We start from the raw sequence: 26,218 nt of genomic DNA, 5'->3' as shown, positions 1-26,218 counted from the left end.
TCTGCGGCCCACCGGCGGCGGCCGCCCCGAAGCCCCGCCCCCTCCATCGCCTCCTGCATCATCACTTCCGGTAACCCCGCCGGCCGCCAGCTCCAGGAGGGAGAATGGGAGAGGGGCAGGGAGGGAACGGGTGGAAGATTACGTCACGGCGTACGCAAAGACGTACGAAGCCATAGCCAAGTAAGGGCAAAGACGTACCACCAGGAGGGAGGGCTACATGGAGCTGGGCTGGACCATTTTTTGACTGGAATGGGGGAGCAGGATAGCGAGAGGGGTGAAGGGTCAAAAACAAAGAGTATGAGATTGGGTACATTGTTAGATGCGACGAAGAACGGCATATAGTTGGAAGTTTAGGAAAGCTCGAGACTGCCCCTGACCTGGGACTCATGCTTCCACATTAGTCCTCTCGGTGGTTTGGTCCGGCCTGTCCTACCCGACCTGCCGGAGCTGGGTCGGCCACCGCTCTGCAAACCTCCTGGCGCCGCCTCCTCCCTGCCAGCCAGGGGCTGCGGCGCTTCTGTGGGTGGGGGAAGGTAGGACTGACGCAGAGTGAGTGTAAGGGATGGAGACTCTGACTCCTGGCGCCGGGAACCGGGGGAAGGGGTTGGCTCCCCAGAGGCAGGGATGCCGTGGGGGTGCGGGTGCGGTGTCGCTAGGAGACGCGCCTGTGTGACCCCAGCCTCGCGAGGGCGGCTTGGTGTCATCGCCACTAGCCTCGGGTACCTGGCTCCGGGAAATGGGCGAGGAAAGGGAGGCTTGGTTTGGGGGTCCCTCTGAGACTTCTCTGAACCTTTTGGATTCCCGAATGTAGATGCGAGAAGACGGGGGCAGTTTGGGGGGCGAGAGGCGCCTGGCTTAGGCAGGTCGGCCTAAACTAGCTCCCGCACGGAAACGGAGACTTTGTAGGACACTTGAGAGACAGCGTCGTACCTCCCTGATCAGCAGACTTGAGAACATTTTAGTGTAGGAGAACAAGTCAATCAATTCAGAAGATATCCACAAGTGAGAAATGCCCGGTGCAATGATGGAAGATGGTGGGAGGGCTGCTCTACATAGGGTGAGACTGTCAGAGGAGGTCACGGTTTGGGGAGAATCCAAGAGAAGGAGGAAGACAGAGAATGTGCTTTCTAGGTGGAGAAAAGAGCTGGTGGGAGGACCACGTGGTTGAAGCAGAAATGGGCAGTGTTCTGTGTTGAAGCTGAAGAATTGGCAAAACCTTTTTGCCCAAGGCAAGGATTTGGCTTTTGTGGTACCAAAGGATTTTAAGTAGGGTAGTGACCTGACCTGATTTACATTTTTTTTAAAAAAAAATCACTCTAGCCTGGCTGGGTGGTAGCGTAGAGCGCTTGCCAGCATGTGTGAGGCACTGGGTTCAGTTCTCAGCACCTTATATATATAAATAAAGGTCCATCGACAACTAAAAGAATAATTAAAAAAAAAAAATCACTCTGGCTGCTGGATGGAGAATGGTAGTCAGACCTGTTCAGAGGCTGTTGCCTTAGGCCAAGGGAGAGGTGTCAGTAGTGTTTGTTGAAAGGGCCTTCACTGTGGAAAGAGAGAGAAATAGATTGGGAGTATTTCTGGAGTTTGCAGGGCTTGCTTCCAATTGGATGTGAAATGTGTGGGAGAGGGTGGAATCCAGGGATCACTCCCAAAGTGAAAAGAGTTTGGAAAAGAATGTTGTTAAGTTCTCCTGAACAGAGCTAAGTATGAAAAATCTGTTAACAATCCAGAGAAAGATGTTGAGAGAAGTTAGGTATTCAAGTTAGGGGGAAAGTAGTAATTGGAGATAATAAATGTGTGTGTGTGTGTGTGTGTTTTGGAGGAGTCTGTTCCTAGGTCACCTAGGAACAGGGTAGAGATTCCCAAACTCCTTGGGCTTGTAACACTTAGAGATTACCCAGAGAGGGAGAGACCAGTAAAGGAGACTTAATATGGACAAGACATCAAAGATAAAAGAAGAAGTCCCCCTTAATATACTGGAATAATGGGACCCACCCTCATGATGTGAGATGCATCCTCAAAGGTCTGGCTCAAATCCTTCCTTCCTCTCCCAGCTGTCAGTGCTTTTGGACTTATGCACAGGTAATTTGCATCCATTATAGAAAAGGTGACTTTGATAAAGGTTTATTTACATGTCTGTCTTTCTCCTGGACTATTTCATCTTTCTGTCTTCCTGACTCCTGGTACAGAGCCTTGCCCATAGGGTACAACATGTGGTTCTACTGGACAGGAACACAAAGTTCATATATTATCAGCTATGGAATTTAGTAGCTTTTGACAAAGGGGTTCTTGTGCTTGCTGCTGCTGCTAGCATCATCACAATTATGTTCCATCTCATAATCTAGTAGAAAAGATATCAGAAGAAGAATCAGAAGGTTTCTATCTCTAATCTGCTACTAACCAGCAGAGTAGCCTTGGATAAGGCCCTTTGAGCCAAAATAGTTGGCCTAGATTAGAAGTTACAAAATGACTGGACACATTTTGCCTACAAACATATCTTTGGGCCCACAAAGTAATGTAAATTCTTTAACTTGACAACATTGGGCATCAAAATCCAGATTTTTCAACTTCATTTGAAAAATCAAACAATCTGACGCTAGCCTGCGGTTCTTTAAGGTTCCTACACAGCAAGTCTGTTAAAGCTTAAGAACTGCTTTCCCCATTTGTGTGGCTTATTCCCCAAGAATGCTGAAGGCCTCTTTTCCCTTCCAGTGCCTGGCTGACCCCTGTGGACATTTGATTTGCATTTTTTGGTCTAGAGCTCTGCTGTCTGTGTATGTATGTGTGTGTGTGTGTGTGTGTGTGTGTGTGTGTATATATAAATAAAACTAATAGCTATTTTATGTATATACATACATAAAATAGCTATTAGTTACATGTGACTTTGAAATAACAATTCAGGTCTTTGGACACACTATATTTCAAACACTCAATAGCTACATGTGGCTGATGTCTATCCTGTTGGATGAGGCAGAAAGAACAAATATTTCTGAAGACAGGGTCTCTCTTAAGTTAACCAGGCTGGCCTTGATCAGTCTCATCCTCACAAGTAGCAGGGATTTCAGGCATGCACCACCAAGCCCAGACAGAACAGTTTCATCACTGAAAGTTTTGTTGATCAGTGCTGAAACTGGGGGAACTTAAGGATACTCTGACTGCTTATCATTCATATCATAAGACTGGACAATCATTGCTCCTACTCATAAGGGACTTAATCTGGTTAGAAACTGAAGTATCTCTACAGATAAGAAAAGTTGCTCATTTGGTAGTGGATTGGAAAATGTTCTGAAGCCATGGTCCCTTGTGCAGATGATGTTTTCTCTTGAATAGTTGGAGCTAAGGTTAGTTGCTAATAAAAAGCTCCAGCTGTATCTAATGTAATCTAACCCGTTTATCAGTTTCCTAATCCAGTTTCTAAGAATTATCACAAAACAGGAATTTAGATTAATGTTTTGGCTCTCTTAATTTCCCTAGCTGCTATAAAAGGTTGAAAATCCTGGCTTGGGAGTTATGAATGACTGGTTGATCTTCAGCATTGGTCTGATTCCAGCCTGTCCTGTACTTCTTTGATATCACCTACTTAATTAACTAGTTTTTGCCACCTCTGACTGACCCTCAGCTTGTCTTTATCTCTTAAAATGTGCTGATAAGGAGCAAGCATGACGGCTCTTGCCTATGCCTCAGGAGGCTGAGGCAGGAGGATGGAGAAGGCCAGCCTGGGCAATTTAGCAAGATGCTGTTTCAAAATATTTTTAGAAGGATTGACTCCTCCTGGATTCAATCCCCAGTGTCCCCCCAAAAAATGCTGATAAGGAACTAGATATTCCTATTTCTTTTGAATTGAGGAACCGTGACTTGATATTCACTTAGAATTTCTATCCCTAAAGGGAATAAGAGTTGTATATCTATTGGTTGATATATCTTGGTTACAGTGTAAATAGCCTGTATGTCTATTGGTCAATATAGCTTGGTTACAGTGGTCTGATTGGAGTTCCCCTTCACAAGTATAATCTTGTGTGCACTCCAGTGCTGATGGAATACACAGATGGGCCCCAACTGAAGGATGGTTTAACTTAGGATTTCTTGAATTCAATGGTGTGAAAGTGATATGTGTTTGAATTTTGATCTTTTCCTGAACTAGCAATATGTCATCTAGTACTCTCTCCCAGTGAAGGGCAGCCACTGCTAGCCACCCAGAACTCCCACTCAGCCATGAGGGTGAGGAACCAAGACTTCACATTGTGCTGTGTTGCTAAGCCATGATGGTAGTTTAGGTATAACACGTGCATTTTCCACTTAAGATGTTTTCAACTTATGACAAATTTATCAGGTCCAAGTTGAGGGACATCTGTATTTAGAATGGGTATGTTTACCTCCTATGATCTTATTTGGGATAGTTAGTTTAGAAGTCTTTTGGATATTTCAGTTTTGCCCCTTTACAGAGAGTTTCATTTCCCTTAGGTAAAATAAAAGTACCTTTCCTCCCTGCCCCAAGTCTCTGACACACCAATATTCTCATCGCTTTCTGTGTGTAAAAAAAAAAAAAAAAAATGCTGTTTCAGAGAATAGCTGCGGTAGGGTGAAGCACACCCACAAGTACATCCTGAGATTTGCAAAAGTACGTGGCATTACACTTCCCTTTTTGAATTCTAGTAACCAAAAACTGAATCCAGGACAGGAAACAAGTCTCTGTATGTGGTTGTGTGTGTGTGTGTGTGTGTGTGTGTGTTTGTGTTGCTTGATGGAAGGGAAGGAAGGCAGAGGACCACGGGTGCGTGGTGCCCAGTTTCACTTGAAGGTTGATTATAGTAACGACGCTATTGTATAGGATACTGGTGCCAAACAGTAGGAAGTGTCACAGATCTAGGAGAAAAGCAACCAAAGGATAAACAAGGAGTAAGAGATAAAGGAAGAAAAATAGGAAGGAAAGCCTAGTCATGCCTTTGGTGTTGGCACCTGCACTGTATTTCCAGTAAGAAGTATGTGCTGTGGCCTGAAGATAAGCAGTGTCTCCAAAAGGTTATTTACTCACACTGAAGAACAATAGCCCTTTACTGTACAGGGATTATTAATGATCAGAGGGAAACAGCTTTAGGAAAATCCATTCTACCACAAAGCAATAAATTCACCAACAGGCATCAGACTTCTTTTCCCCTCTCTGCAGACAAAGAATGGCATAGATACAAGAGGCCTCTCGGTGTTCCTTCTTTATTTCCTCTTACTCGGGTAATTTGTACCTCTAACTCCTAGTGCTAAGTGTTTTAATAAAATATCTCATGACTAATCCTTACAATTCTTCAAAGACAGTGCTATTGTAACCCTGTAGTACATTTTAAGAATCCGAGGCTCAGGAAGGCTAATAATTTGTCCAGTGCAGAGTAAAGTCAGGATTCAAACCCACCTTTGTCTACCCAAAGCCCATAAATTCATTTTTTGGACTTTATGGTAAGAAATGTGGAAAATTTTTGATGTCCATATCCAAGATGGGTGTTCTTCACTCTGCTGCTCAGGAAAAGAAAGTCTGATTGCTTTAGCATCTTCCAGAGCATTTCAATTCCTAGAGGTTTTCCAAATAACAAACACTTTAAATTACAATTCCCTGGGTTGGTTTTAACCTCTGATCATTGGTTGTAATGGGCCTTATTCCCCCAAAGTTTAGGAAAAAAAAAAATCAGAACCCCATTTTTCCCAAATCTTTGGTTTTAAGCTTCCAGAAGCCTTATAAAACATTTTAGTCCAGTGGGCAAACCCTAACTGGCCTTAAAACAAGTGATGATTATATCATAGCTGTGTATTTTTTACAGCTAGATGGAACTGATAGGCCCTCCCCCTACCTCTAAATAACACTGAGTTTTCATTTCTTTGTCCTGACCCCACAGCATAAAAGCGTAGTGAATAAAACAGTTTCAGCCCTCTTCCCCTCACCCCCGCACATACATACACAGTAAAAGAAGAAAGGTAGGTCAAATGAAAAGTCTAACAGAGTAGGCTGAACGTTATCCTAGGGGCAAGCTGGAGATGCCAGGGCAGCACATAGTAGGGACAGTGACCCATAAAAAGGCACCCCTGCCCCAAAGTAATGGAAGCCAAAGCATGAGAAGCAGCAGATAGGCAAAGAAATAATATTTCAGTCGTGTGGGATGGGGCCTTCATATGGCAAGAAGAAAGGGCCCCTAGATCTAAGCAGCCAGCCAGCAGGACATGGGACGTGCCACCGGTGCAGTGAGTCATAGGCCTGATTTCATTTGGGTGGATTTCACAATCTCCCCCATGCCCCACCAAAAATCATGAGGTGCTTGAGATATTTCAACTATGGTCATTAATTGTGCTGAGAAAAAATAAAAATTCCATTCAGGGTCAGGTCTTTCTTCAAAGAATGGAAAAAGGTCTTTCCCTTTAGCTCCTGGGGCTTGAGTGTCTTTTTCTGTCTCTTCTCTCGTTTGTACTGCAACACTTTTTTCTTCAGTGGAAGGCAAAGCCTCCTAAGAGTCCAGCATTTGGAATCTGGACATTCCTGAAACCAGAGTCATACTTCTATAAATTTCATCTGGGGAAAGGGAATTTTCATCTCTGCTTTTAAACTCCTAAGTGTTCCTGCTGTAATGGTCTTTCCAAAGATGGAGGAAATTGTTCCCAGAGGTGGGAAAAAAGGGTTAAGCAGATGCGGCCTGTGGTACTTCTGTAAAACTGGATTGGACATACCTGCATCTAGGTGTATGCCTGACAGAATAGGTTCCTGAGGCGTCCCCAGGCCCTGTCACTGTACTTACACCCTTAATACCAAGTGGAAAAGTTAGTGGGTGTTTAGTTTTATTTATAGACTGATCACTGCATGTTATGAGTTCCATTACTGACTCCAGAATAAAAGCAAGAAAAAGCTTGTGGTGAGACAGGGAACAATCATCCTGCTTTTGGGGCCCTTGATCCTGACTCTCCTGTCAATTGGTTAGGTGGCATTAAGCCAGATTCCTATTTTACCATCTATAAGAGTGATGAAATCATAAGTAGTATGATATGCTTTGATTGCAGCACATCTTAAAAGACGTAAAGCACACCATGTTGGTACACTTTGCTTAGTTTGAATCCACCAACATCTTCCTTTTCCTCTTGGACTACAAACTCTTCTGAGGCCATCCCTGCCTTGGTGCTGGGTGTGTTGACCTGCGGCCTCCTCCCGGGACACTCTTGCTGCACTGCTGTTCACCTTTGAAGCTGTTTCTACCTCCAGGGCTTTGCTCCTGCTGTTCCCTCTTTCTGCCCTACCCTCTCCTTAATTCTTTCCACTGTTAGGCTCTTCCACACCATTCTGGACCCAAGTGAAATATCACTGACAACCCAAAATAACTGATTTCTGCTCATTTGTAACATTACTGTTTCATTCAGATCATGTATCACTGTCTGGAATTCTTTGTCTTTCTTGTGTATCATCTGCTTCTGCCGCTACAACATACGTTTAGGAGGACCTGAGTGCTTGCTCATCATTGTGCTCTCAGACCCACGTGTGTCTGGCATGTTGTGGGCACCCCATAAATGCCGAGTATATGAACAGATGGTAGGGAAGAGTAAAGCCGCAGGGTGGTAGCAGTGGAATGAGCCCATGCTGTGGTGTCTCTTCTGTGATGTCAGCTCTCCTTGGAGTCCGGGGACAGGGTTGCCACAGGAAACGGAGAACAGAGCATTCTAACAAGTGCACAGCCTCCTTGAGAGATGCTGATGTGCGCCATAATTATTGAAGAAGGGCACTTAGATGCAGAGGCAGACGCTATATGAGGAATCTTATAAAAGATTGTAATTCATATCAAGGAACAAAATAATTTGCTTTCTTTGCTCTTTGTATAGGAAGGGAATGGAACTGTTTGGTTCTCTTTGTTCCACTGGCTAAGCTCTTTCAAGCAACCAACACACATCCCACAACATTTATTAAGATGGAGCTGCCTATGTAGTAATCACTGCATACTAAAAGCTTACACAGGTTCTGGCTTCAGATGGGGTTTGAAACCTGGTCCTGATTTACTACTAGCTTTGTGACCTTGGACAAGTTCCTTAATCTCTCTGCTTCGGATTCCTCCTTTGTAAAATGAGGATAATAGGAGCACCTGCCTTATAGAATTGCTGTGATGATTATGGGGTTAATATTTGTAAAGTACCTTGTGGAGTGTCTGTCTGGCACATAGTAAATGCAAAGCAACGTAGCTCTTAATATTATCACTGTAATGAGCAGTCCCTGCCCTCTGGGAGTTTGGAGACCCTGTGTTATACACACATATGTGCGCACACACAATGATATAACTATAAAAGCAATAGCTGGCTATGATAGATGCAGGGAGAAAGGTGCTCTGGAAAAGCTGGATAGTAAATAGGTGTCTACTTGGTGAGGTGAGGCGGGTAGCAGAAAAGAGTCCTTCTATGTGGAAGGCTGCATCTCTCCCCTCCAAAAAATAACAAAAAGTATGCTATAGCAGGTGCCTTAGAGCATAGCTCCCATGCTTCTGTTATTCAGAATTATTACTGTTCATTTTTTTTTGCTATTTTCCTGTGTTTTAAACTAACATAAAAATTTTGATAATACATTTCTTTTTTTGTTGTTGTTCTCAGTAGTTATATATGACAGCAGAAAGCATTTAAACTCATTGTACATAAATGGAGCACAACTTCTCATTTTTTCTGGCTATACACCATACAGAATCACACAGTTTGTGCAATCACATATATACCTAGGGTAATAATGTCCATCTCATTCCACCATCTTTCCCACCCCCCTAAACCCCTACTCTTCCTAGCTCTCCCCATTATGGATCAGCATTCTCATATTAGAGAAAACATTTCTTTAGAGCAAGCTCTATATCACACAGATTGGAAATAATGTGTTTAGTGGGCTATTTTAAGATTCATTAAAATAATCACAACTAATAGATGTGTGTATTATTTGTTTATTTTAAATATGTGTAGATCTAGAATCACCTCCCCAGACAGACTTCAGGGCACCTGCATTAGGGGAAACTTCTCCCAACTAAGACCAGAGGCCAAAACACTAGCAACAGCACCTTCTCTACATGTGGGCACTCCATAGTGAACTACATCTTGACACTCTTCATACATGAGGTGTGATTTTAAGAAAAGAGACCAGCTTCCAATTACATTTACTTCTGGGCTCACCTCATATTTTCTATCTTTTCTCATTCTGGGATTTAGGGATTAAGGGGATGAAAAGGAACAGAGTTTTAAGTGTCAATCTCAAAAATTATAAAACTCAAACTGTAAAAATTGTGTAATAGACTTCATGGCCAGTTGTGACTGCAGTTCAAGTGTTGTCCTCTAAACAACCATATTGCTGAAAGAACCCTCCCAGCAGACCCCATTATGCTCAGTTGACCTCTGACACCTAGGAAAAAAAGTGTGAGAAGAAAAAAAATTGATTTCAGGCCATTAGATCCATGCAGAGAAAATCTCCTTATAAAAAAGTTACAGATGAACTCTTTTCTAAGAACAAACTAGTTTTAGACAAAACTAAACCAAAAGCAAAAGAACTGCTTTTTGTTTTTTTTTAATGTCTGACCAATTCCATGTCTAGAATCACAGGTGTTGTGTAGCCAGAGATATTTTCACTTATTCAGCAAACATTTGTTGTATACCAATGATGTCCTTTTCTAGATACTAGAGTCCACTGGGGGAAACAGACATTAACAAGCCATTACTTGAGTGATGAATGCTAAAAAGAAGAAATATTAAGAGCCATGGGGAGCTTCCGCAGAGAGCCCCCAAACTGTGGGTGGGGAAGGAGGTAAGAAGATTTTTCTGAGTCAACCCTGTTTTCATGGGGAGCTGAAGGATGTGTAGGGGTTGGTCAGGTAAAAGGGAGGAAGGAGGTCAGGGAAGGGCTTCCGAAAAGAGGGAACAGCATGGATAAGATCATGGTTCCCTCAGAGAACTGAAAGAAATCAGTAAGGGGGGAAAAAAAGACATACTTTAATTTTTCTTGCTTTTATTCTCAAGACTTGTTGATAGTACTTATTAGTGACTACGGCTTTAAAACCTCCTCTCTGGAAATCTTTGGAACTCAGGCTTTCTGAGTCACCTAATGGAGAGAGAGAATCATCACCTATCTCCTTTTCAGGATTAGTTTTCAAAACACATTAACTAATGCATTTTAAAAATAGTCCTTCTAAGTATCAGTTGTTAGTATTGCTTGTCCCCTTGACTAACCTAACTACAGGACTTCTGTTTTCAGATTATGGTATATGATCAGAGTTTAAAGGGTGGTTCTCAGAGCCGTGGAAGAAAACTCATTCAAGTCAGGCTCTGGAGGAGTGTGCTAGATCTTAATATGCCTGACCTTCACTTTCATGGGCAAGTGTCTCCAAGTTAAGGAAGCGTTGTCTGTTAATGACAGAGAAGTAAAGCAATCATTAATAGACGTGACTGTCCCTCACAGGAACTGACTCATGTATTTTCAGATGAAACCATGGAGTTTTAGGGAGAGCCAGAAACTCAGAAACCTGTTTCCTTACCAGGAAAAATGTCGTCATCTCATCTGGTTTTTTTTATTACGCATGATGTTCTCTATTGGTTTTTATGAATTCCTTTTAAGCATTTTTTCTGTGAATCATCATGGACTTCAGAATTAGTATTGTACATAACTTTGATCCATTTAACCTTTTCCTTGGGTGGAGTAGTGCTTTCAAGGTTTTCATCAAATAGCTAAGCCTCAGTTGTTCCTCATTGCTCAAGAAGGACACACAGGGTCAGGGTAAGTAGGAGGGGCAGTCATCTTTAATTCTCTGGAAGGTGAATTCCTTGAAGGTGCCTAGTATTTCTAGATATATACACCCTCTTCCAGCTTCCATCGCCCAGATTCCTGTAAGCCCAGGACCACCCTCTAAAGCATACCATCTCCAGGTATCCTGCCTCCTCCTGGGGGCTGGAAATGGGTCATGTTCCCAAATGGCAGTGAGTAGCCTACTCCCCAATCCTGATCAGCCTGTTTGAGAAAAATCCAAGACTCATAATGGCATGTCCAAATGTCTGGCCCTGCTACTTACTCACCAAATCTGTCCCCCTGGTCTTCCAGCCTGTCTGTCCCCTTGTCAAAGGCAATACAATATTTATTGTCCTGTCTGACTAAGCAGAAACCTCCACCAGTGAAACATTTCCCCAACTGTTTTCCCTGAAATTTTAGATGCAGAAATGTAAATATTAAATAGGCTGAAGCTTTTGTGTAAGTTAAAAAGAGATTGAAATACATAATGCCCATCAACAGAATAGACAGTATATTGGGATGTCTTCATTAGTGGACTGAATTGCAGCTGTGAGAATGTCTGAACTAGAGCTCAGGTGACAACACAGATCTTGCAAATATGGTGCACAAAAAATGCAAGTGGCAGAGCAATACCATACAGTATTAAGTGCAGAGATAACTCATGACAATGATAAAGAGCATTCAGGATAGCAGTTTCTTCTAGAAGTGAGGAAGGGGAATGTGATTTGAAAGTGGCTAAATGAGAGTTTCATCTGTATATACTTAATCTGTTTAAGGTTTGTTGTGAATATAGGACTTGTATTATTCTCTATATTTTTGTATCTGAAATATTTCAGGATAAAAATAACTTAAAAGTGACAATTTTTTTTTTTTTAATGAAGTCAGGGGCACAAGTCCCCAGCCCTTTTCATTTTTTATTTTGAGACAAGCCCTCACTAAGCTGAGGCTGGCCTCAAACTTTTGATCCTCCTGCCTCAATCTCCAGAATCCCTGGGATTACAGGCATGCAACACTGTACCCAGGTGAAAGAAATTTCATTTAAAAAAAAAATCAGTTAGCTCAAGGAAATATACTTAGGTCAGTTCTCATTTAGCCAAGCCCTCTGGAATTAAAACTGTTATCACCAGAAAGATTTTCAATTATAATTATTTACAGTTCTTATTAGACAGGAAAATAGATTTTAAAAATTTGAGAAATATTTCCTAAAATGTTATGATGAACTAAAGACAGGTCATAACCTGCTGGGTGTGTGTCACACACCTGGAATCCCAGCTATTCAGAAGACTGAGACAGGAAGGTCTTGAGACAGGAAGGTCTTGAGTTCAAGGCTACCCTGGGTAACTTAGCAAAACCTTGTCTCAAAATTTTAAAAAATTTAAAAAACTTTTTTTTAGTTGTAGATGGACACAATACCTTTAATTAATTAATTTGTTTATTTATTTAATGTGGTGTTGAAGATCGAACCTAATGCCTCACCTATGCTAGGCAAACACTCTACCACTGAGTCACAACCCCAGCCCTCAAAATAAAAAAAAAAAATTTTTAAAGGGCCCCGGGAGCGGGGGGGTGGGGGGAATGTGGCTCAGTGTCAAGTATTCCTGAATTCAATCTTGAGTACCCTCCCCGCAAAATGGCTAGGGATGTAGGTCGGTAGTAGAGTGCTTGCGTAGCATATGCTGGGTCCTGAATCCCCCATACGGCCAAAAAAAGAGAGTCATACACTGATTGCCTTTGGGTGGAATCGAGCCTACAGAGTCATTTTATTTGCCCTGCATGGTGCTCACATTTTCAGAAATAATGAATAAGCCTGTTTTGAAATTTATATTATTAAAATCTGGATTGCCACCTATTCTTAAGCAATAAGGCCCATCCATCTGACATCTCTTGGCCCTTGTTTCTGCATGTTAACAGCTGGCTGGAGCTGAATAGCAACTGTCCCCTTTCAGAGGGGTGTGTCCTGTTCAGTTGGCCACTGTCCCCATCCAGCCACGCACCCTCACATATGTTGCCTGCCAGGCCCTGGAGGCACTTGAGTACACAACCTAAGCTTTAATTAGAAAATTCAGTTATTCCAAGTGTGTCTTCTAGGCACTCAGGTTCGTGATGTAATTTTACCACTAAAAGTATCATTTCTGATATAATCTGTTAACACTGGCTTTAAAGGGTAGTAAATGTGAATTTTGGTTTTGCCAATGTTTGCAAAAATGGCCCTCAGGGCAGACAGCATGATAGAGCAGCCCTCAGCCACGGGATGATGTTCAACGTCAGTTAAGTTTGCTGCTGGTTCTGCCAAGCCATTCTGGCAATGCTACACAACAGATCTGTTGACAAAGAGCAGTATTTCTAGACTAATTAAAAATCTTGATTTTTTTAAAAATATACATCTGCCTAGCTGCTTTCTGTCAAATTGCATTTTTATGCAAATTTTTCCTCTTCTATTTTGGTGGGTCTGGAGATGACAATGGCAACACGACAGGAAGTTCTTGGCCTCTACCGCCGGGTTTTCAGGCTTGCAAGGAAATGGCAGGCGGCATCAGGGCAGATGGAAGACACCATCAGAGAAAAACAGTACATACTCAATGAAGCAAGAACACTGTTCCAGAAAAACAAAAACGTAAGTAGGCCTCCGTTGGAGATTGTGAGAAGAGGAGTTTCTCATGTTGTACATTTCTTTTCTCTCCTAAATTCAGAGGACAGAGCAGCACAAATCAAAATGGTGGCGCATTGGGCAGAAGGGGCCTGAGCACAGTTTTACTAGCTTGCGCAACCGCTAGAGTTGAACACAGCCGTGCTGCTCTCTTCACTTGTTCCAAATCTCAGTGTGGCCAGTAAGTGGCTCAGTGTCCTCAGAAGACCTTATGAACCAGGTGACCTAAAGTCAGACCAATGAAAATTTTTAGAGGAAGAGTTGTTTGTCACATGCTGTGCCCTTTGCAAGCCACTCCCACAGGAGGTGCACACTGAAATGTTTTTTTCACTTTATAAACTAATCATTGCCTCCAAATATAAATGTATTCAGAGGGAAGAGAATAGCATTAAGACACAGGGTTCCCTTCATAACTGAGCTTTGAACTTGAGCCTCTTTGGAGAGCAGAGTGAGGTTGCCCTTTGGGACCATAGAATTGAATAAAATAATGCCTCTATTAGCCAGTTTAACAGAACTGCACACCCAGACCCCAGGGAGCCAGATTTGATCCATTCCCAACAAGCCATAAGGCCTGAGCTCTGAGTTCCTTAGGGAGACCACAGGTGTTATGCATGGAAGGAGATTATCAGCTTCTCTTCAGCCTTGTTTGCATTGATCCAATGGATTCGTGAAACTTCCAATCTGCTCTCATACTTTTCCCTCCCTGAATCTTGAGTCTGTCTCTTTTTGTCCCTGCCTTCTCCACACTCCCTCCCATAAGCTATAGGGGTCCCCTGAAGGTCAGCCCTCTGCACTGAGGCCCATGCAACATGAAACCATATGTGGTTTCAGCCCTCACATCTGAATCCCTGGCCTTGGCCTCCGACCAGCACCTGAAAGGACCTCACCACTGTCTGATAATGCAGAGCAGAACTCGCCTCCCCTCCCCACTTGTGCAATTGTCGTAGCTCCTGTCACCTCTCAGCAACTTTTTGTTCTTATTCCTCATTCAGAAAGCACTCAAGTGCCCAGCATGTGCCCAACACCAGCTAGACATCAGGGATATGAAAATGAGCAAAACCAAGACAAGGTCCCTCAAAGATGTTTCAGAGTTAGGTGGGAGGAAATACTAAATTACAACCGAGACAAGTGCCTCCAGAGAAAACCTCCTGATTTTCCCTTTTTGGAATCCCTGAAGCCTCCTTGCCTTTTAAGGTTGAGTTGGTAATGATGGCTCCCTCTACTCTTCTGACCCTTCTCCAGCTTCTCCAAACTCTTTCTGCTTAGTGTAGACCAGGCTTGCCAAACCAGGGTTGTATTCCCCATGAAGTCCTTAAACAGTCCTCAAAGAATAGAAATAAAATACTTCAGCTGATATTTTTGTTTTTTCTATTTCATTCTATAAAAAATGTCTGTTTTGTATATTATTTATAATGAACTTATTAGTACATATATATAGATGACCCCTAAGTATTCAGTAGAAACTGTACCTCAAATTTTGAGATATTCATCGCTTCATTATAAAATATACATTGGCCAAGCATGGTGGTGCAAGCCTGTAATCCCAGCAACTTGGGAGCTGAGGAGGAGGATTGCAAGTTTAAGGCTAGCCTCAGCAACTTAGCAAGGGCCTAAGCTACTTAGCAAGACCCTATCTCCATATAAAAAATAAAAAGTTGGGGCTGGGGATGTGGCTCAGGCGGTAGCGCGCTTGCCTGGCATGCGTGTGGCCCAGGTTCGATCCTCAGCACCACATACAACCAAAGATGTTGTGTCTGCCGAAAACTAAAAAATAAATATTAAAAAAATTCTCTCTCTCTCTTTCTCTCTCTTTAAAAAAAAATAAAAAATAAAAAGTTCTGGGGATGTGACTCAGTGGTAAAGAGCCTCTGGGTTCAAATTCCTAGTGCCACCAAAAAAAATAATAACAAAAATATACTTATGTTAGATGATTTTGACCAACCCTAAGCTAATGTAAATGTCTCAGCCACATTTAAGGCAAGTTAAGTTGTGAAGTTCGGTAGGTTAGGTATGTAGTATCAAATGCATAATTTTCAACTTACGATGGGAGAATCTGGAATAATCCCATAAGTCAAGGAGCATTTATAATTTATAAATTTATAAACTAGTACATTTATAGATTGATAAAAAGTACATATGGGAACTATGGGCTCAGAATTTTTTATTGTAAGGAAGAAGTGGATAATAAAAAGTTTGGAGCCAAGTGCTATGACACATACCTGTGATCCCAGCCACTTGCCAGGCTGTGGCAAGAGCATCACAAAGGCCAGCCTCAGCAATTTAGCAAGACCCTGTCTCAAGAGTTAGGGGTGTAGCTCAGAGGTTAAATGTCCCTTGGTTCTATCCCTGGTACCACAAACACACACAACATGTTTGGAGACCCCAGAGTTGTCATATTCTTTTTCCTTCTTTGTTTCATTTATGTTAGGTTGGTCTTCCCAACAAAGGTCAGTTCTAGAGCACATAGACAGTATCGTACACTTCTCTCATATCCCATGAGACCTGCCTTGCGGTTTTCACTGAATTAATGAACATTTAAAATTTTTTTAATTTTAATTTTTTATTTGTTCTAATTAGTTACACATGACAGCAGAATGCATTTCAATTCATTATACACAAATGGAGCACAACTTTTCATTTCTCTGGTTGTTCATAATGTAGAGTTGCACCATATGTACAATCATACATGTACCTAGGGTAACGATGTCCATCTCATTCCACCATCTTTCCTGCCCCCATGCCTCCTCCCTCCTCCATTTCCCTTTGCCCAAAGTTCCTCTATTCTCTCCCCACACACAAATCCCCCATTATGGATCAGCATCCATTTATCAGAGAGAACATTCGGCTTTGGGTTTTGGGGGATTGGCTTACTTTGCTTAGCATGGTTGAATTAATGAACAATTTACAAATCATTTGATTCAGTTGACCTCTAAGAAGTTTTCCTCAATTTTTCTGCTTCTCCTAACCCCACGTTAGCCACTACTTTGAACAATAATAGTCTGTAGCCATCATTGCCCTTGGTTAATTATATACGAAGGTCCCTTTTTTGCAGCTTTATTTTTTAGAGCTGTTCTGCACAGATAGTAGCCTTAATAGTTGAAGGCAGAGATTATGATCCCACAATGTCCAGCCTGGTGTCGGGGAGTATCCTAAGATATGCCCACTATATCTAGGCAGGCTCCCTCATCTGAGAACTACTCGAAGCTATGTTTTCAGGTATCACGGTAATCCTACCTCTGCTTGGATTGGCCCAAGGGGTGAGCCAGTGGGAGATGTATGTGCCACCGATGCTACATGAAATTATTTGAGGGTGCAGAAAAGAGGTGCCCTAGTTTCTAATTGTAAGATATGTACTAGCATGTACTGGGGGAAAAGTAGCCAAGGTAGAATTTCACAAATACTACTGCTTAGGAGAGAGTCCACTTAGAGAAAAATTTACTATTAGTATAGGTGGTGTGTGGATATGGCAAAATCCTGCAGGCAGCCCATGAATGGCTGAATTTGGAGTACTCTGGCCTGAGCTTGTTCAGATAGACAGCTGATCTCCAGAAGATCCAGCATACTTCTCGGTATCTTTGTCAGGGGTTTTTCCTTTTTCCTTAATCCTTCATGCAGACATAAGCAGTTTCTTGTAACTTTAATTGCACTAAGAATTTAATAATCCAAAGGTATCTCATTAATTGCTTTGAATCCCAATGGGCAGATGGGAACGTGGAAATCTGTTCCCAATGTGGCAGCAGAGCAGTAGTTTCTGAGAAGCACAGAGGTCAGACAGTTGAGACTCTGCCCCAGAGGACTTGGTGTGCCTCTCTGTGTTTCTGTTCCTGGAACTCTTCCCCTCTGCTCCAGCAGGCACTGTAGGCAGGAACTCCCTTGGAATTTCCAAGCCACATGGGCCCAGACTTCACTGTGGGTGTCATCTGGGGCTGATGCAATCCTAGCTCTACTCTGGGGCCACTTGCAAACTCATAGCAGATCCACTTGTTGATTCATTTTCCATCCTAGAATGAAATAGTTTCTCCCCTTCTCCTGTTGGGCTTTCTGTTTTTTGGAATGAATTTTTCATCCCTTTACTTGAAAATAGACTGTCACAATTTGACTAATTTGAGATTTTGAAACTCTCTGTTCCTCTTACTAATGAGCAAAACAATTTACAGTTCTTGGGGATTTTGTTTTGTTTTTGTGGTACTGGGGAGCAAAGAAATTGCCGTTTAAAACAAGAGGTAGATCATTCTCCAGTATCTTACTGAAGGGGTTTCTGAGTAGCACTGGATGAAAATTCAGGTTACTTTAATGTTAATATAGAAAGGTGTTAAAAGCACTTTTTCATTCATTGTTGATGGGAATATAAATTGGTGCAAACTCTAGAAGGTAACTTGGGAATACTGTGAGAATTAGAAATGCCTGAGCATATACTTTTACTTCTAGCAGTTCTTTCTCTATAAATTCATCTTTTAGCTATATTTGCATCTGAGCCAAAAAAATATTTTCAGAGGGATCTTTAGCAGAATTGTTCATGGTGACAAAAGATTGGAAATTACCTAAATGTCCATCAGCAGGATATTGGTTAAATTATAATAAAATCTTATGTTGGAATTTTGTATAGCTTTTATAAAGAATAGGACAGCCCTATATTCAGTATGAATATAGAAAGAGCTTCAAATTATGTTAGTGAAAAACAGGGCTTAAAATGAAGTGAGCTATTGTTTGTGAAAGGGAAAAGCCAAGTCTCTACATACATATGGGCTTATATATACATTGAATATCCTTGGAAAGACGCAGGAGAAACTGTTGGTAAATTATCTCTGAGAAGGGGAATTGGAAGACAAGGGAAGAAGGGAGACATGTTTTTTTCATTATATCCTTTGATATTATTTTTTAGCATGTATATGTATTACCTCTTTTAACTATTTTAAAAATTGAGTCCACAGTAAGTTTTAATATTAAATTGCAATATTTAATATTAAATTTTAATATTTAATTTTTCAAATGATCAAATATTTTTGTGCTAGGAATCAAAGAAATTATCAATATTTAATTTACTGGCTAGTAAACTGAAAAAGGCTGAGAGCGCATGTGTACCTATACTTTATGAACATTTAGAAAGATGCAAAAATCCTCACTTGTTTTCCAATTTTGATAGCTCACAGACAGAGACCTGATTAAACAGTGTATAGATGAATGCACAGCCAGAATTGAAATTGGACTACATTACCAGATTCCTTACCCAAGGCCTGTAAGTGCAACTCCAGTTAACAGGTGGGGGCTACCTATCCTTGTTGACCCAGTTATTTCTAAGAATGTATACCAAGCTACTGTAGGAGGCATATCCTTGCATGCCACCTAGAGTGTCAATGAATGCCTGGTTTCTCCTTCTGGTACAACTTCCACACATATGGGAGGGGAAAACAGCTCATGTTTATATAGTGTTCTCTTTTGACTTCCACCTTTTTTATGAAAATCCTTTTACTTTCCTTATTATAAAAGGCATGTTTGTTGTTACTAAAAGAATAAAGTTCAAACGTTAAAAGAATACATAAGTTAGGAAGTAAAAACTGTCAAAAATTCTCACCAAAATCCTGTGTGGTAATAAGAACTGTAACTATTATATTGCAACACATGAAAATGACAATATTTGGTCTTTGACCTAAAAAAGCAGCAATTTGATATTGTATTGACTCAATCTAATCATTTGGTGATACATCTTTTAGGTTTTTTCCTATACATTTCTTTACATATATGAGATTCTAGGCATACTTATTTTATTATTGCCTACTCCTGAACATTTTTTGTTGTTTTGGGTTTTTGTTTATTTTATTTTGGGGGGAATATCAGGGATGGAACCTAGAGGCACTTAACCACTGAGCCACACTTCTAGACAGTTTTTCTGTTTTGTTTTTTGGGGTTTTTTTTTGAGACAAAGTCTCATTAAATTGCTTAGGGCCTCACTAAATTGCTGAAGCTGGCTTTGCGTTCTCCCTGCCTCGGTGTCCTGAGTCACTAGGATTACACACATATGCCACCATGCCCAGCTCTTCTGAACATCTTTGTATAAAGCTCTACCTCAATCTTTTTAAATGGTTACGTTGTATACTATTGTAGGATTGTACCCTTGTATTAGGGTTCTTCAGAGAAACAGAGCCAGTGGGATGGGTATATATTTGGACAGATTTATCTAAGTATATATAAAAGAAGATGTATTATGAGGAATTGGTTCACACCATTATAGAGGCCAAGAAGTCTCATGTTCTGCTTCCTGCAAGCTGAAGTCCCAGGAAAAAGCCAGTGGCAGAATTCAGTCTTTGTCTGAAGGCCTAAGGACAAAGTGGACTGATGGTATAAATCTCAGTGGGAAGGCAGGAGAAGATAAGATTTCCCCACTCAAACAAGGCAGACAGAGAGCAAAAGGGGAAAATTCCTCCTTACTCTGCCTTTTTGTTCTATTAGGGCCTTCAGCAGATTGGAGGACACCCATCCACACTGGGGAGGGAAGTCTGCTTTACTACATCCACTGATCCCAATGCTGATCTCATCAAGAAACACCCTCACAGATATATTCAGAAATAATGTTTGGTCTGGGCCAGTCAGATTGACAAGCAAAATTAACCATCACAGCCATTATTAACTAGCTATCTACTAGCAGGTTGGTCCCAGTTTTCCACTGTGCACTGAATATCTTTGTATACACACTTTGTTTGTCTTTCTCTCCCTTTGGATACCTTTCCATCTTGCTGAGTGATCTGTGCTCACTGTTTTCTATTTAGATAATATGGTAAAGAACAGCACAAGAGCTGGAATCAGACAGGTCTGGGTTCAAATCCTGGTTCCCCCACTTAATGTACAATCTTGAGCAAGTTAGGATGTAATTTCTTTGAGCCTCTGTTTTCTCATGTATAAATACTGGAATAATAATTTCTTATGATGTGTTGTAAAGGTCAATGAGTGAAGAGATTATAAACATGAGTCACTGGTAGATTTAGCACTTAGCAGGCAGCATAGTAGGGAGTAAATCCTCAATAAATATAAGCAGCAGCAATGATTTATGAGTATAATTCTTAATATCATCATTATTCTTATTGTTTAGATTCATCTGCCTCCAATGGGCCTTACGCCACTACAAGGCCGGGGACTTCGAACCCAGGAGAAACTGAGGAAACTTTCCAAACCAGTGTATCTCAAGTCCCATGATGAAGTTTCTTAACCAGAAGTCAGTTTATTTCCAAGAATGATGAGCCATCTCTGTCTTAAATGGAAACCAGAATACAGCACTCTTCACCTTGATTAGGGACAAAAAAACAAGCTTCTTCTTAAGACCTCCACAACTAGTCCTCATCCATAGTATGTGTCTACACATCCCAAGGGTTTGTTTGGGTCTTGCTGCCTGAGCAGATGGCATTAACCCTAGAAGTCACTAAAGTCACCTTTGGAAACAGGTGGGAGGAAAGCTAAAGGTGATGAAATTTTTCATGGGAATGCTGTTTGCCACACATCAGCTAATGCAAAGCATCAGTTGTTGGTATAGAAGTTCTTTTGGCTATTCAAAAACTATAAACTCCTTCAAAATATTTTTTTAAAGGAGACTTATTTTTTGTACTGGTAACTGGGATGTTTTACCACTGAGCTACATACCCATGCACGGCACCCACCTTCCCGCATCCTGTTTGATTTTGAGACACGGCCTTACTAAGTTGCTGAGGCTGGCCTAAAATTTATGATCCTACTGCATCGGCCTCTTGAGTTACTGGGATTATAGGCATGTGGCACTATACCCAGCAAGCAAAATGTTATAGATTTACATAAAAGTGGTTGTTTCTGTGTGAGCTTGTTTATAGTCTTGTGACCCTTTCAATATCCAGATGAACTCCCTTTAAAAAGTTAAGATTGATCATGGTGTTTCAATATGACCATAGAAATTTTATGTGACACCTATGCCCCCCCTCCCCATACACAAAAGCTCATGCCTTAGTTAAATGTATGTTTATCTTTGTATATGTGTGTGTGTGTGTGTGTGTGTATGTGTGCACTATACATGTGTGTGTACGTGTGGTATGGTACTAGGGATAAAACCCAGGGCATTCTACCATTGAGCCACATCCCAGCCATTTTTATTTTTTGAGACAGGATCTCCCTAAATTGCAGAGGCTGGCCATGAGCTTTGTGTTTTTCCTGCCTCCACCTCCTAAGCCGCTTTGATTGTAGGCATGTTTACCTTACCTTAGAGCCTTCTCTTAAAGCCATGATTACTTAAGATGCATTTGGATCTGAAGAGCTTACTAGAAATTCATCCTGCATTCAGGATGAATTTTTTGACTTTAACACAATTGAATAATACAAAGTCTGAAATAGCTTTCAAGTATGTCCAAGCATAAATAAGACCAATAGAAAGGAACACACAAAGGATTTATATCTCTGTGTGGAGTCAGGTGAGAGTCCACATTAAGACATTTGTATATCACTATCATTCTCTGTTACCTCCAAAGAGAGTTGGAGTACCAATAAAGACAAGTCTCTACCGATTTTGGTCTCTTTGTATTCTTTCCAAAATGGGATATGATGACCCTCAGAAGCAGCTGATGAAACTTACCTCCTATGAGCAGGAACATACTTTATCATGCTCAGGGTAAGTACTACAGGGTTTGGCAGTGATATGCAGAGCAGCTGTGAGTAATAGCATATGCACATGCGTACTTAACACAAATGCAGCAATAGGCCTTTGGTACAGAGAGACAGAAATTTTAATGTGCTGCCAGGCATAGTGGCCATTCAGTGTGCAGTGTCCCAGCCGGGCTTAAATTGGGGGATAGAAATCTGCCATTCTTTCAGTCACTTTCCTTCATTGGGTCTCAGTATGGAAGCATCTCCCTGCCTAGAGTTGGTTCTAATGTTTAAAGTATTTCCCATGCAACATTGTGTCTGTGAACTCAAGCCAACTGCTTCGTCTGGTGGTCTGCCAATTAGACAGTGAGCTGTACCCACACTGGAGGAAGAACTGGCTGTGTTGCCAAGTGGGCTACGGCTTGTCCATCTCCCTCATGCTCCATTTTTAAGTAACTTGACTAGGTATAATTTTTGCCTTAGTCCATTGAATGTAGAAACCACCCTTCCCACCCAGCCTCTCCACAAAGTTGATTTAATTGCTAGCCAACCTTTGAGGACCTTCTACACCACAGAAATCTTACCTACATTTGAATTTTATGTCTAGCCTCCTTTGCAAAGATGCATATACTGTTGCACAGCCTTTATTGTCAATGTATTGTCAAACCTTCCATGTAACTTTTAAAAATTTTGGTACTAGGGATTGAACTCAGGGCCCTTTACCCCTGAGCTAAGTCCCCAGCACTTACAATTTTGTATTTTGAGACAGGGTCTCACTAAGTCACTTAGGGTCTTGCTAAGTTGCTGAGGCTGGCCTTGAACTTGCAACCCTCCTGTCTTAGCCTCCTGAGTCTCTAGGATTACAGGTGTACACCACCACATCTGGCTTGTTTTTATTTTTAATATGATTTCTCCCCATTTTCTTTCCAAGACTATAAAAAAATCTTCAGTCTTTTAAAAAAGTACAACCTAGGGCTGGGGTTGTGGCTTAGCGGTAGAGTGCACGCCTAGCTCGTGCAAGGCCCTGGGTTCAATCCTCAGCACCACATAAAAATAAATAAGAAAGATATTGTGTCCAACTATACCTAAAAAATAAATATATATATTTAAAAGTACAACCTACCTTCCTGCATCCCCTCCTTTAATGTAATTTTCTTCCATCATTGAGATGGACTTAACATAACCAGCTACTCAGCAGCTAGGTTTTCAAGAGCAAGGTCTAGCTTGGTGGCCAGGTTTGTCTGATGTTATCTACGCAGCTATTTATACTCAGGGCCTGCTGCTTCCCCCAGAGCTGACTTCTGGCCATCTCTGGCCTAGGACTGCAGCCTCTAACTCACCATGGTTTCTGAAGAGCATATTGCTTTTTCCCAGGAAGAGACCTTATTACCACACTGGCCCAAATTGAAAATGACCTCAAATTTAGGTCAATCTTTGTTTTCAAAGTGGAGGAAAGATTTTTTTTTAATTACAAAAATTTCATCCATCACACAAAAAACATTTTGTCCCTTGACCCCTGAAGAATGAGAGTCTCTGCCTCCCTCAGCTTTTTGTTGCTGGAGCTGGAACTGGATAACTGTAATTAAAATTCTGTTGTGCTCTTAGCAACCCCCTCTCTGACAGTTCTTTTACAGATGGCAATATGACTTACCTACCAGTCCCAGATTCTGGGATGTGGGATTCTGACCATCTTTCCATCTCACATGTCTGACCAGGCTACTTGGAATGGTACAGCAATTCCAGCTATCTGTGCATTCTGATTTTTTCCCTCACTGTAAAAAGTCAGGTTTCTTCAGAAAAAAAAATAGCTATTAAGTTACCTACTGCAAAAGCTAGACCCTAGCTCTTCTTCATGGTTTCTACTTCCTCAGTGGCAAGATTTGGAGAACAAGGGTGTGCTTAATCTCTTGGGTCACCAGGATGATTTGCTGATCTCAGAAGTCAGATTCCTCAATTAGAATTTGGTGCCATAAAGGAACTAAAATGGAAGTTTTCTGAAATATGTTTATTGGTTCTCAGAAACTTCCCGCATTCAGGAAAAAAAAAATTGAAGACCCTGAGTCAGGACATTTGTTTTAGTGAAGAGGATCCTGGCCAGATACATTAAGACTCAAATAGCTGTATGTCTGCTCAGCTGTGAAGTGACCAATAGAATACCCTGAAAGAAGCCACTTAGAGCCAAAGAGCCACATGAAAGGGTTAGTGAAGACTCACTACATCAAGAATTCAATCTTTTATCTCCCTCAGGATTCCCTTCCAGCTGGCCTTGGGGAGAAACAAGTGATTGAAATTTCTTGGCAGTGTTGTGTAGTTGGAGCTAGATATCTCTTCCAGGAGTCTGTATCAACACAGCCAAGTCCTTAGGGAGGTAGCATGTGGCAAATGCATGGGTTCAAGAACCAGACAAACCTCGACTGGAAACCTGGTCTGCAAGTATGAAAAACCTGGATGATCTCAAGCAACTTACTAAATTCCCCTGAACCTCCAGAGGGAGAGTCAGTCATGCCCAGCCTACAGGATCAAGTCTGAGGCCTGGGCACAAATCTTGGTACCCAGTAGGTGTGCAACAAATATGGTTCTCTCATCTCTCCTTTCTTCCTGAAGCTTTAGTTCATCTGCATGGGCTAGTCGGGAAGCAGCTGGGTCCTAGTTCTACCACTGACTGACTATGGAACTCTGTCTATAAAATAGATAATAGCCACCACCTAAGATCATTGCAGGATATATGCATTTTAAATCTATCAAGAGCCTTAGCAAATAAGAGTATTCCAAGCCCCTAAGGGGCATTGATGGTAGCCCTATAGATAGACTAGGAAAGAAGTGATTCAAATAAAAAATAATTACGAGAGAACTTAAGTCATATGACCAAAAGTCTAGGTAGAAGAATTCCACTGTCTGTGTTTTAATTCTACTTTAGTGGCTCTGATCTGGGGGATACCATCTACCTTTTCCATATCATGGTTTCTGTGGCCATAAAGTAAGCCCTGCCATATAGGGCTGCTGTGAAATATCTGGCTCAGCTCTATGATCATTGTTATCATCACCACCACCACGATCATCATCATCATCTAATGTCTCTCAAGAATAAAATGGCTTTTAGTAGAGAATAAAATGGCTTTTACTTTGTGCCTTGAGATAAATGCCATCAGTTATCCAGCTGACACAGCGAGGCTACCCCTCGGTTTATCCAGTGCTTCTGGGGCATGTCTGTTGGGAGCTCAATGGAGAGGACGTAGTTGGTGGAGTGGCCTGTGGTGGAGAGGGTACCTCCCCGAGCACTTGTTTTGTAGACTGGACACACATAAATGTTCTGATGCAGAAATGTTGAACTCTCCCCTGGTTTCAGCCAAATGATGGGCAATGGGTCATAAAGGATTTTGGGGAAAGACTCTGCAATCTGCATCCCTATCCTGTCCCAACGGGCACCTTCTAGGTAAAGTCCTTTTATGTAGGCCCCATCTTCTGGGTTCCTCTCCATGGTTGTTTCTTGTGCCGTTACCTGGAAGAGTGGAAAGCTGTGAGTTCCATAACCTGCCATTTTCCTATGTGAGGTAGCAATAAGAACAACCTGGCTGTAATCCCTGCATCTGCCAGGAAGCACACTGAAGGACAACAGGGCTTCTGTGATATTTCTGCCAGCCTTATGGGAGCCAGGTCTGATCCTGGTTAGGCTTGCTGTCCTTGTATATTCTAAGCATAGAGAATGTGCTCAAGGAGGAGTCAGAAGGCCACATTAACTGTAGCTTAGTAACCTTCCACAATCCTTTTCCTTTTTGGACATAGATCTATGAAGTGAAGGGTTAGCGTCTGACTCAGAGGCAGGCTGGTAAAACAGTTCTGGGATGGGGGTGGATAAATGAATTTATAGTTTTTTGTCAGTTTTTGTGGTATACAGACTCCCACCATGGTTGGCTTCAGGCTACCAACTAAGCTGGCTCACAGAATCCCTGAGAATGTAGTAACTGGCTCTGGTAAGTTGGTATGAATGAGCTCCAGCATACCACTGTTTAGATTAAGAAGTGGTAAACTCAAATTCCTTCAGCAGGTAAACAGAAAATGGTCCAAGTGTAGGATAATAGGGAGTGGTGGGGATTACAGTGAACCAGAGAACACAAGCTCCATTTAATATTCTAATTTTTTTCATTATGAATGGAATGTTTTCCCCCACCATTTTTTTTTTTTTTGGTACTGGGGCTTGAAGCTATGACCACTCAACC

The 26,218-nt window shown here is 41.6% G+C and overlaps 2 protein-coding genes across 14 annotated transcripts in view; one reads left to right on the top strand and one right to left on the bottom strand.

Annotated features, from left to right (window-relative positions):
- Positions 1-283: 283 nt before the first annotated feature.
- Lyrm1 (LYR motif containing 1) lies at positions 284-21,920 on the top strand. Of its 10 annotated transcripts, none has more exons than XM_046430714.2 (5): positions 284-533; positions 2,058-2,085; positions 13,215-13,373; positions 18,550-18,642; positions 20,491-21,920. In XM_046430714.2, the coding sequence occupies exons 3-5, from the start codon at positions 13,215-13,217 to the stop codon at positions 20,605-20,607; spliced, it is 369 nt and encodes a 122-aa protein (XP_046286670.1). In that variant the 5' UTR covers positions 284-533; positions 2,058-2,085; the 3' UTR covers positions 20,608-21,920. The 10 variants fall into 10 exon arrangements, with proteins under 10 accessions (XP_046286670.1, XP_046286813.1, XP_058430313.1 ...); XM_046430857.2 differs by having other exon boundaries at positions 284-549; XM_058574330.1 differs by having other exon boundaries at positions 285-533; positions 1,894-2,085.
- Dnah3 (dynein axonemal heavy chain 3) overlaps positions 21,914-26,218 on the bottom strand; it is a 159,572-nt gene continuing 155,267 nt past the window's right edge. For all 4 annotated transcript variants that reach the window (XM_058574147.1, XM_058574137.1, XM_058574160.1 and 1 more), the window contains one exon: positions 21,914-25,500. In XM_058574147.1, the coding sequence (XP_058430130.1) occupies positions 25,147-25,500 (354 nt within the window). In that variant the 3' untranslated portion in view covers positions 21,914-25,146. The remainder of the gene's footprint in view (positions 25,501-26,218) is intronic.

This window comes from Marmota monax, unplaced genomic scaffold (genome assembly GCF_021218885.2).
Source record: "Marmota monax isolate L192 unplaced genomic scaffold, Marmota_monax_Labrador192_F-V1.1 WCK01_AAM20220418_F8-fsc00035, whole genome shotgun sequence".
Lineage (NCBI taxonomy): Eukaryota > Metazoa > Chordata > Mammalia > Rodentia > Sciuridae > Marmota > Marmota monax.
This window is presented reverse-complemented; position numbering and strand designations above follow the sequence as displayed.